Source organism: Ochlerotatus camptorhynchus, unplaced genomic scaffold (genome assembly GCF_037179485.1).
Source record: "Ochlerotatus camptorhynchus isolate MF236.1 unplaced genomic scaffold, CSIRO-AGI_Acam_v1.1 ptg000099l, whole genome shotgun sequence".
In the NCBI taxonomy this organism is placed as follows: Eukaryota; Metazoa; Arthropoda; class Insecta; order Diptera; family Culicidae; genus Ochlerotatus; species Ochlerotatus camptorhynchus.
The window spans coordinates 2,915,124-2,927,477 of NW_027040589.1; the positions used below are offsets into that span (position 1 = coordinate 2,915,124).

Sequence of the window (12,354 nt, forward strand, 5' to 3'; positions counted from 1 at the left end):
TTGGTATTTTGAGTTCGGTCATCGGCCAAACAGTTCAAAAGTTATAAATTTTTGATAAAAATCGAAAAAACAATTTTTTTTTGACCGCCCTAATATATAAATAATTACCCTAACGACAAAATAAAAAAAAATACTGGTCTAATATGTTGCGATAAGGAACAAAACTACCCATTTTTACAATATTCTGAGAACCACTATATCGTTTTGCTGTATACAGACAAAAAAAAGTGAAAACTCTTTTAAAACAGATAGCAGTAATTTAAAACTTATTTAACCCCAATTAACCTTAAAATTTCGAAAAAAAAATCTTATTATTGCAGGCAACCCTTGGGGTCATTCAAACAATCGCATCGCAATTTTTATGAATTAAAATAAATTTCTAAAACCATGCATAAAGTGCTTATGTTTTACGAAAAATAGAGCTGTTAAAAAACATTTCCTCCAAAAAGTAGGGGAAAATGGGGTAAAATGATCCAAAACACATACCTACAAGGCTCTCCGGTCTATGGGACCACGTGCAATCGATTCCCCGGACGATTTCCCTTCGGAAAAGTCGTTTTTCATGGCCGGAATTCAGCGTGTTGTTGAGATATTGAAATTTGGGTAATTTTGGACCCATTTTTGCCCATAGTGCAACGTGAGTTGACGTACCCAAACAAACCGTCAAATCGTATGGAAAATGTTGGCAGCACATTGAAAGTTCTAATTATCTAATGCGTGTTGCAAAATGCATCGCACGCGTTATTTGATTAAAGATGTAAAACAGTGCACCCAAATAAATTTTAAAATTTTCCCTTGATTACAAAAGTCTGTAAATATCTGTGAAAAAACTAACTGTAAATGTCTGTAACGAAAAAAATGTCTGTGAAAAAAATAAAGTCTGTAAATTCACAGACAGGTCTGTAAATCTGGCATCTCTGGTCAAGAACCACCAATCGCACTGTGGGCCAAAACCGAGCCAAGTCCTTAAGGTTCAATTTACTTTGATTCTTCTTGGAAAATCTCAAAGGCAGTTTTTTCCGACGTATTATTTCAGATTGCAAAAAGCTCGCACTATTCGATTCCTTTTGATATATTACACAAAATGACGCGAGCTTTTAGCAATCGAAAATAATGCGTCGAAAAAAACTGCCTATGAATTTTTAAAAAATGCATCAAAGTAAATTGAACCTTAAAATGTAGCTATTCTTTTGCAAAAAAAAATCACGAAAAATAGGTGGGTAATAGTTTCATCGACGGCAGATAACGAGTAGTGATCTAATTAGCCCTATTTCCCCTAAATTTACCATCGATCTGAGAAAATACTCGTATGATGTACCGGTCCCAAAAATTTTGATTCGTAATTTAAATCATTCCATGCATGAACAATGTATGGGGATTATATTTTCAAGTTAAAAATGATTTCACTGCAGATACTAATCTGTTTTATTTTATTTTTTCAAATTACACCTGTACTGTTTGAAATTGAAGTAACTGTATAGAACACTATTGTAATAAACTGCACCTTGCTACAATGAAAACATTAGGAGGCTCTAGTGCCTCTTGTTAAAAACTTTAGAAAAGGTTCACTTTGTCCCAATTCTCCCTCATGCTGCATAGAGGACAAGCATTATTTTGCATTTACTACTCACTTACATGCATACAACATCAGAAACTATCACATGACCAATGAGATCAACCCAAATTTGAGTTGATTTTACTCAGAATCACAAAAAGTGCAGGAACTCAGCGATGAGTAAATTTGCTTCATGTTTTCCTATGGAAAACCTAAAAAATCTGCCGGAAAATGCGGAAATTGACGAAAATTTTAGTACCAAAAGTCTGAGAGAATCCAATCTTTATTTTTCTCTATGGCTTGATGAAGGGTAGCAATCGCTTCTGCAGGTAAATCTCCTTTTTGCTGTTGCCTGTAGTGACTAAAGTTTTACTCTTTTTGGCCACACGTGCAAATTGCTTGCCAAATAAGGTATTTTTTGGGAAATTTCGATGCCTTCTTCGTTCTGAAATACTCAGCTGTAGCATTTTTGGCCATAGCAGAATAGAAAACCAGCCCTGGATGTTGCTTGAAATCTTCCAGGACATAAGTTTCATCGTCCATAACAACGCATGATTCACAGTACAAACGTCGAGCCCGTGATTTTGCTGTCAAATACTGTTAATCGTTGTGATTTGGAACTGTTTTTACTTTATACAACTTCAGCCCCGAACACTATTTTGATTTTGGGACAACCAGCTGCAGTGCTGTAAATTCTCAATATCAATTGAACATTGTTGATGAAAATGAGAAAAGCAGCTATCGGCTATCAAAGGGGACCATTTTGCTGGGTTTCTTCCATACTCCACTGTCGTATATCAAATGATAGTGAGTGACTCAATTGACAGTGACGATGAGCTTCGAATGAGGAAGGGGCTCTTTAAATAATGGTCATGTGAGAATTCGTTTTCACAGAATTGATTGAATGGTTGTATTTTTTCACTTCAATCGAATGATATGAAAATTAACAGCACTGACCAGGTGACATTCCTATTTTACGAGCCACCGTTCGAACAGAGAGATTCGGGTTTTCCTTCAATATCCTCTTCACCTTTCGGCCATGACAGGATAAGCACGTCCAATGTTTTTATCACTTCTCGGTTTCCTCTCGATTGTCAAACGTTCCGAAAAATGACTTGAACACACTTTGAACAGTGGATTTGGGTAAATCCAATTTTGTTGCAAGTTCCTGTATTGACAAGTCAGGATTTGCATTACGTCCGTACAAAATCTGCTCGCGCACGTGTTTTTCATTCATCACCACCATCTTGAGCACTAACATGGAATGTAAACACCAATCATAGTCTTTTCCACCAATGCCTCTCAGCTATACACACTTAGAAAAAAAAACATGTAAATCATGTGCTCTGAGTGTGACATATACGAGCGTCAATTTTCAAATTCATAGTCAGTGCTGCAAAATATCAATATCAATACTTACAAAGTTCTGAATTTCCCTAGACTCCTGATGTCAGTATCAGTTCACACAGTTAGAATATCAATATCATTCGCATCAATCTCAGTGCGCAAATGACATTAACATCGTAAAGGGACCGCTGATATTCAAAGATCTGCCGCAAATGTTTCTTATATACGCCAGCTGATCCAGTAGCGATCTTTAGAAAACTAATCAGTAATATCAAAACAATGCAACGGTTATACAAAATAGTTGATTTATTGAATTAAAAGTAAGATTTTCAACTTTTCCCTAGTGATGTTCATATGGATAGTAATATCAAAGTCGTACCGCCTGATATTATGCTTACCAAGAATATCAGTGTCGGAAGATTCTCAGTTAAATGAATATACATTAAAGCATCATCATATGTTATGCATCAAAAATGAATGATGCCATCTTCTTATCATCGCAACTGTTTCTGTTCCGTAATTTTCCCTGAGGGTAACCGAATAATTCAACATTCCACCCACCCTTGGAAAGCCATCCAAACCTACCTCAAGCCCATTCTGCTGGGCGCTGCAGTTGCTTATGTTCAGCGAACCACTGATGAAATCGTTCTGAACATCCACGATGAGAAAGGCGCTGATTGGTCGGACAATCTGAAACGATAGACACAGAGAACGAAGAAGTAGGAAAGTTAGTCAGTGTGAATCGTTGCTAGCCAATACGTGTCAAATGTAGGTCACGTCTCATCTCCCTTATTGCCATTAGACGTGTGTGCCGTGGCGGTCATTTTCTTATCCAATTGTAATTGTAGAAAAGAGATACAAATTTAAATAACAAAAATATCTTTGGTGTATTTTTTCAAACCTTATGATAAAAGACAACTTTTAAAATATTAAAACCTTGGACACTTAAAAATTTATAAAAATCGAAGAACAACAGCTTGTGGTTTTATTTTTTTTTACTTTTTGTTAGTTTACTTTTTTTGAATTTTTTGCACAGTTAACAAGATCTTTGAAATCGTTTTCTAATCTACCACCATACAAACGCAGCCAGTACGAGAAAGCATCCTGGAAAATGATTAGGTTAGATAAGACCTAATCATTTTTCTTGTCAATATTGATGTTTGCAGCATATCTGAGATATGACACAAACATCAAAACGGCCAGGCCTATTGCGTTGCATTTGCCGCAAAGATGATTCTGTGAAAGGATTCGAGTTTAAATAAACTGCGGAGGCACCATATTCGAAGCAGTCCCTAAATCGACGCAATCAACAATGTTCGACTATTTTCAATAACTATTTTTGAAATGTTACTTCTGCAAATATAAGTTACAGTGCTCTAGGGACGATGGTGTAACAAGGTTTTAACAAATTCTTGTCAAAATCGAGATGCGATCAAAAATATACGAGTGCGTCATCATTAGGAACGTGTCGAATATGGTGCTGACACGGTATATTTAAACAGCGATGCATTTCGTGAATCTTAAGTGATGGAAGGATGCGTGGACATACCGTACCAAATGCTCCGAGTTAGGTTAAGAGTGAATGTAACAGAAATATGTAATGTAATGAATGGTATGTAAAATAAAGTGTTATGGAAGGATCTCACCAAATGCCTCCAATGTTAACCGAATTCCCGATTTATATTTGACGTTTGTCAGCTATAAGCTTCTGGCACTTGAAACACTCGAATGAATTCCCTCCTCAGCAACATGACCGCACCGGACGATGGGACGTTGAGGGTTTGGTGGCTTGACAGCGGCTCCAGGAACGAGCTGGGAGATAGCGCAGAGACGTAGAGCTTATAGGTCCTGCACACCGGCGATGTACGTGCACTCGCTGAGTTCCAAATGGATGATCTTCCGTAACTGATGATTGGCCATTTGTGCCAGGAATTGAGCTGCTCGTGCAAATAACATCTTGAATCTCGGCGTTGGTGGCAACCCAGAACCGCACAGTTTGAAAAAGTTGGAAGGGTTGTGTACTAGATACGACCGCAGGGTTGGCGTTGGATAACGTCTGTTATGTGTTGTACTTAATTGTGTATATTATATTTTAGGAATATTCCTTAATAACTCTTTTGCGAAAGTTTGGTGGCCCTGAAAAGGGCCGTTTTGTTGGGCTGATGTTGTTGACAATGATGGAACGGGCGACCTTGTTGGACGCTTATATAGTAGAACAGAAAATATCAGAGGTGTAAGATACTCGCATCTGATGTCTCGGTTGGAGAAAGTATAAGAATATAAAAAAAATCACTCGATTTTCACCATCTTTAGACAATGGTTTACTTTTAACCATTTTTCAATAGTTTACAGAATGAAATCAATAGTTTTGAAACATTCAGCAAATTGTTAGAAATATTTCCAATCGATTGATTTCATTCATCTTGTAAATCTATAGAGAGACGGTTGAGTTATTATCGTTCAAAATCTTTTAATTTTTCGTAACGCATCCAAAATGACTGTTTTCAATTTTGTACCCCCGTATGTTGCCGAAAGACGTTATCCAACGTCAAAAGTAGTGTAAATTTCTGTTCAATATGATGCACATAAATGGAGCGTCACATATCACATACGCTTACATTATATATCATGTAAAGTTCTGACACATTTCATGCAATGTAGCAAATATTGTATACAAAAGCCTATCTTTGTAAACAACATTGTTTGCAAGTTGCTCGGTTGCGTGAAATGAAATACAAGTCTACGTGAATGAATGTTTACATCACAATTAAAATTCAGAATTTTTATCTGTGCGGGCAATCGAATCCAGGTCCATATCTATGGTAGTTGACACCGATGTATAAATACAACACGGAACAGCACTATTTCATATTAACAGGTAATCACTGGCAATTTGAATCGCGGAAAATGTGCTCCAATTACGGGACAATTATAAATTGTAAATTTTTCCAAATTTTGAAACGCGGCTAAGAAAACAAACGTCACGTCCGTACGCACGCACAGCCTACTCTCGGATCCTCCTCTTCACTCTTCCAAGATCTTTGAAATCGTTTTCTGTGCAAAAAATTACAAATATATTGCATAAATTTTACCTTGGTTATTCTTAAAAATTATTTAAGCTTTTAACACAATATTGTCCACACAAAATTACTAGAAAAAAAATTAACGTGTACAGTTTTCTAAGAAAGAATTTAATTTCCCTTCACTTTGTTTTAAACGTCATTTTGAATTGATGTGACATTTGCGTGCTATGTGGAAAACGCCATTTTGAAAAAAAATAAGCTCATATGTGAATGATTGCACTTAACAAACAATTATACAAAATGTCATGATCGCGAGTAATCGGTTCAATTCCTTTAACTCTAGATTTAAGACATCAAATATGTATAACGCAAATGATAACTTGGCTCTGTAAAGTTTATTCAATTGAGCCTGTACAAATAAATTAATACAAAAAAAAAATGTCATGCAAATCGGAGAAGGTCGAGCCTGATCGATTCTTCATTTGGCGTGGAACTTCTCGTACGATAAATTTGTGTAGTTTATTTTTTAATCGGGCAAAAAACTACAGCCCTATGGGGTTGTACGCAATGGTGACGTAGGACTACGTGCTATTATATAATAAATGTTATTTGTTAACTGCGGGGTTCTCTCTTTTTATACTCTTTAGCAGTGTTGGCAAAATCAGAGATCAATTAATATTTTTCCGCTCGTAATATCACGCTTGATATTGGACCAAAATATCATGCTTGATATTGATTTTACAAGCTCCTTTGATATTGCGAGACTATTCACAACGTGCAAAAATCAAGCTGAAAGTTGACTCGACACAAAAATGATTCCGTTGCACATCGTTTTCTTAGAAAGGGAAAGTATAGTTTGCTATCTCTATTTACTCTTCACAGATAGCAGACACGAAGTGACTGCTGCTAGCCGTTTTGGAAGTTTCGGTTGCATTCGGGTCTAAAGCAAAAATCATGAAACTCAATCTCACCACAGTTTGTTGAGATTTGCAGTTGGTGAGTTTTGTTAGCTTGATATTCCGAGCTGCGATATCACAGATTGCAAAATCAACTGCAGTTAATTAATTAATTAATTAATTTATCTTTATTAGTGAGGCTTTCAGCCTGGGGCTGGTTCGCCTCCAACCTCAACCGCAGTTGTTTGCTTGTTGATTTTTGTCTACGAAAATCAAGCGTGATCTTGGGCATTGGTAAGAGTTGATTTTTTGATATTTTCCCAACGTTGCTCTTTAGTATGACTATTATTGCCCTAAAAAGAACCTTTTGGTATAAATTTTAGTTGGAACATGTTCAGAAATTTAACTCTTTTGGAAAATCTTGGTGGCCCTGAAAAGGGCCGATGGTAGTACAGGCTTAAAGCCTTTGGAAGATGATGACGTGTAGGCAGCTGGATCAGCAAATCGGACTGGACGATCCCATATTCTTCGGTTTAATGACTGCGCACTCGCAAGAGTTTCGGCCCGTCTGCTGCTGGACAGGGGTTGAACTGGTGTCTGAGACAGGTTGGAAGGCCGCATAATATCAGTGTCCACCCAGCTAAAGCTCCTCCCCTTTCTAGTTTTTTTTTTTTTTCGTTAAACTCCTTCTCTCAGCAAGTTGGTAAATCTTGGCCTTTAGCAGAAAGACGCTTAACACTTTTTTTTTGGCGAATTTATGATCCCGTTTCACGTCATGGTTCTTCTCTATGCCTGTTCAGATAAATTAGTACTTTTATTTATTTTCTCCACTGAGTTAAATCAAACGAGTAGAAATAAGAAGGGATGTCGGTTGCGCGCTCGAATAATTTAAAATTCGATAAATATTTAATCGAATAGCAGGAAAAATATTTACGATTAATCGTTAATCGTAAATTGGACTTCTAGGCATCCCTAGAAAATAGTGCAATTTCATGTTTTTTGGTGGTCCTTCGAAAATGTCAAGCAGCAGAATTGCAACCAGCAAGTGTAACCCAAGAACCAAAAGCGGTTCGATGCGAGGGGGGTGACACACCTAAATCTCAATTCTAGATGCTCAACAAATCTCACACTAGCGAATCGATCTTCGAAAAATCTTCATTCATTTCTCGCATCTACTTGCATCGCTCATCATCTTTTTGCAGGATATCTTCAGATTCGTCATTAATCTTCTTCCTATCTACTCAGCGTGCGTGCAGTAACCACAGCAAAACACATTTTTTTCCTGCATTGTAGATAGAGTCGCATCGGTTCGATGCTAGTTATCATTGCTATGACGACGACTGAGTTAAGGGGCTTAAAGCTTGTACTCGAAAAAAAATGCACAATTTTTATCCGTGTGTAACTTTTTTATCCGTGGGTGAAAATTGATGAAAATCTGGGTATAACTAGTTTGGAGTGAATTTTTTACATGTGTTAAATTTCATAACAATCGGTTCAGTGGTTATTGAGATGTCATCGAAACAAGAAGAAAATCGCCGAAGAATTTTGCGCGCAGTCATGGAAAATCCGACTGCGACCATGAGATGGATCGGAAGACAACTGGGAATCACCCATACAACTGTGTCTCGGGTGGTAAAATCGTTTAAGGAGTCCCAGACGATCGAGTGGTGGGCTGGAAGTGGAAGAAAATCGAAGACAGCTGACCCTGTGAAGGCCCGGAAGGTGTTGAATTATTTCAAGCGTAATCCGAACCTTTCGATTCGCGCCGCGGCTCTGAAGGCAAAGTGTTCCGCCTGGTTCGTTCAGCAAACCATGAAACGAGCTAGGCTTCGTGTATTCAAGGTCCAGAAGGCACCGAACCGGCGTGATAAACAAAACACGGCTGCCAAATCCCGCGCAAGGAAGCTGTATCGAAAGTGGTTAACGAAACCGATGTGTGTGGTTATGGATGACGAAACCTACATCAAGGCAGACGCAAAGCAGATACCGGGGCTGGAGTTCTACGTTTCCAAATCCAGAACAACATGTGAAAAGGGCATACAAGCTTTTTGTAAATAAACCTTTGTAGGCCCTTTTCTCACCAACCGCGGGTCGCCCACGCAAACCAGCAATATCATCGGGAAGGGGAAAGTATCCCCTACCCGGTGATGTTAAAGGTTTGCGTTGGTGTCATATGGGTGGCGAGAAAAGGGCATAAGAAGGTTTGTTTACAAAAAGCTTGTATGCCCTTTTCACATGTTGTTCTGGAAATCATGTTTTGATGTTCCGGAAGACATAAGGAAGAAGAAAGTGGACAAATTCACCAAATATACTTGCTCTGGCAGGCCATATGCCAATGCGGTAAACTGAGTAAACCGTACATGGGTACCATCAACAGCGAAATTTACCGCACCGAGTGCCTCCAGAAGAGTCTGTTGCCCTTCCTGTGAGACATTATTTTGGCCGGACCTCGCATCATGCCAATACGCGCGATCGACGTTGGATTGGTACAAAGACAATAACGTTGTTTTTGTACCAAAAACCGCCAACCCCCCTAATTCACCAGAGATTCGTCCGGCGGAAAGATTTTGGGCCATAATGAAGGCCAAAGTTCGAAAATCGTCCAAGGTGTTTAAGAACGAGCTGGAGTTGAAGAAAGAATGGATGAAAGTGACCAAAAAGGTCGGCTCCATCATTGCACAAAATGTAATGAGGGGTCTTAAGGTGCGGGCTTTCTGCGATGGAAAAGAAATTGAATAAAGTAATTATGCCGAAACATAATCCATATGTATTAGTTCATTCCCTGAAAGTTTCAAGAAAATCCGACTTAAAATAAATTTTTGGTGAACACTTTTGTCTGTTAAATTTTTTTCGAGTACAGGCCTTAGAAGCAAAGGGGTGAAAGATTCAATTCTCTTCACCGATTTTCCCTTTTGATGACCATGGGTTCACTAGCCTATTTCGCACTATTTCTGCTATGCTCTTCTATCAAACGAATCAATGAATATGTTTGCCGTCGAATTATTAACAAAACAGAAAGTCGATGAAGAGAATCGATCAAAATCACTTGCACCCCTGCTTCCAAGTTTGGTTATAAGATTACAGCTCTGGAGAGCATTTTTTTGTGGTTGTTGGGTGTGTGTGGTTCTGAATATGGCGATGACCCAGATTTTCGCCGATGAGTGTGCAAAATGTTACGCAATTGCATCCTCCCTATTCACACTAGCATTGGGCGATCTTGAGGCAAGAATCGATCTTAGTGAATCGATTCATTTTTGGGAAAATAATCAATTCACCGATTTAATCAATCATTTTGAATCGATCTTTTCATTTTTCAAAATGGCACAACAATGTTTCAAATAAAACGGATCATAGGAAAGTTGGTGCAAATTAAGCCAAGTTCAGTATATAGTTGATATTACGTTACATAAGCTATCTTGTTATGACATTTCACCTATAATGAATGTGTGATGATTGATATCATTTAGAAATAAATTGTGTAGTACGTACACAGTAAATGTTGTGAGTGTAACATACATCACTGCTGGTCATTAAAATAGGTGTAGGCAAAAAAAAATGCGAAATTTTAGGTTATGTTCATTCAGTTTCATTTTATAAAAATGAAGTAATTGAACGAGAAAACTCAAAGTTAAAACATTAAATGACTCACTGACTAGAATCAAACATAAAATATGCCTGGTCAGTGAAATAGGTGTGTTGCATAAAACTATAGTAGAGAAAGCTTGAAAATAATCGTACAAGTTTTATTAGACTAATGACGCTTAGTAACCGCTTTACCGTCCATTGTTAGGTAGAGCCTTGTTCAATCTTCTTGGTATTGACTCAACCAAGCACTGACAAGTTTCCTTTGGTATAGCATACAAATCTTTTTGAACTGTGGTCCATAGTTGATCCTTATTTGAATATGCTTGACCAGATAACTTTCTTTTAAGCTCGTTCCATAAATTTTCGATAGGGATGATGTCAGGAAATTGGCTAGGCCATGAAATAACGGACACTTAGTTTGCACGAAATCATTCCTTTACATACTTAGAAGTGTGTTTCGCATCGTTGTCTTGCTGAAAATGCCATATAAAGGGTGTCGACGATGAAATTGCCACACTATGAAATTGCTCTAACTTTTTAACCGTTGGGTAGAATTTAATGAAAATTTGGGTGGATTTAGTTCATAGTGCATTATTTACATCCTGCAAGTTTTAAAGTCCTGTGATCAAAACTCGCGGAAATGGAGTCGAAAGAACAGCTCGTGCGTGATAAAATCTTGCGCATTCATCACGAGAACAAGGATCTCTCGCATCGTTCCATCGCTAAAACGTTGGGAATCGCGAATTCCACGGTGTCGCGAGTGATTAAGCGGTTCGAGGAACGGTTGACCACCGATCGGAAGCCCAGAAGTGAAGGAAAAAGTATTCCGTACAACACCAAAAATCACAACCGCGTAGTTGGGGCCTTCAACCGAAATCCGAACGCCTCCGTTAGGGATTTGGCTAAGAAGCTGCACCTAAGCCGAAGTTTTGTCCAGAAGGCCAAAACTAAGGCTGGGCTTCGAACGTTCAAGGTACAAAAGGCCCCTAATCGCGACGAGAAGCAGAACAAGTCCGCCAAAACCCGTGCCAGGAAGTTGTACCTCAACATGCTGACGAAAGTTGAATGCTGCATCATGGACGACGAAACATATGTGAAGGCCGACTTCAAACAGATCCCCGGCAACCTGTTTTTCACGGCCAAGGATAAGTTTAGCGTTCCGGAGCATGTCCGCACTCAGAAGATGTCCAAATTTGCGAAGAAATTCCTGGTTTGGCAAGCCATCTGCACGTGCGGGAAGCGGAGTGCACCTTTCGTGACCCAGGACACGATGAACGGACAGGTGTACATAAAAGAGTGCCTCCGGAAGTGGCTGCTTCCTCTCCTGAAGGCCCACAACGTCCCAACAATCTTCTGGCCGGATTTGGCCTCATGCCACTACTCCAAGGACGTGCTGAAGTGGTATGCGGACAATAAGGTCAATTTCGTGCTGAAAATGTTCAACCCTCCCAACACTCCGGAGCTCCACCCCATCGAGAAGTACTGGGCGATTATGAAGCAGCACCTTCTTAAACGACCTAAGGTAGTGAAGACAGTCGAGGAACTGGAGAAAGTATGGATTTACATGCAAAAAACGGTTGATTCACAGGTTGTGCAGAATCTTATGGCCGGGGTTAAGGCCAAGGTGCGGGCATTTGCGTATGGACTGTAAATAAAATACGTGTAAAATGAAGTTTAATAGTTATTTCTCAATCCCTGAAAATTTGATGGCAATCGGATGAAAACTCGAATTTTGCGAATCAATTTTGTGTGTGGCAATTTCATCGTGGACACCCTTTAAGAGGCATGTTCTCTTCTGCATAAGGGATCATAACCTCCTCCATGATTTCTTTGTATTCAAATCTGGTCATGATGGAATTAATAAGGAAAATGGGACCTACTCCATACCAATAAAAACAGCCTCAAACCATGATGCTACCACCTCCATGCTTTACCGGCTTTACCGTGT

General features: G+C 38.8%; 1 protein-coding gene across 2 annotated transcripts in view; it reads right to left on the reverse strand.

The window, feature by feature from the left end:
* The window catches only part of Naam (Nicotinamide amidase), a 256,895-nt gene that overhangs the window by 63,154 nt on the left and 181,387 nt on the right, over nt 1–12,354 (reverse strand). For both annotated transcript variants that reach the window (XM_065219143.1, XM_065219142.1), the window contains exon 4: nt 3,488–3,592. In XM_065219143.1, coding sequence (XP_065075215.1) covers nt 3,488–3,592 — 105 coding nt within the window. The remainder of the gene's footprint in view (nt 1–3,487; nt 3,593–12,354) is intronic.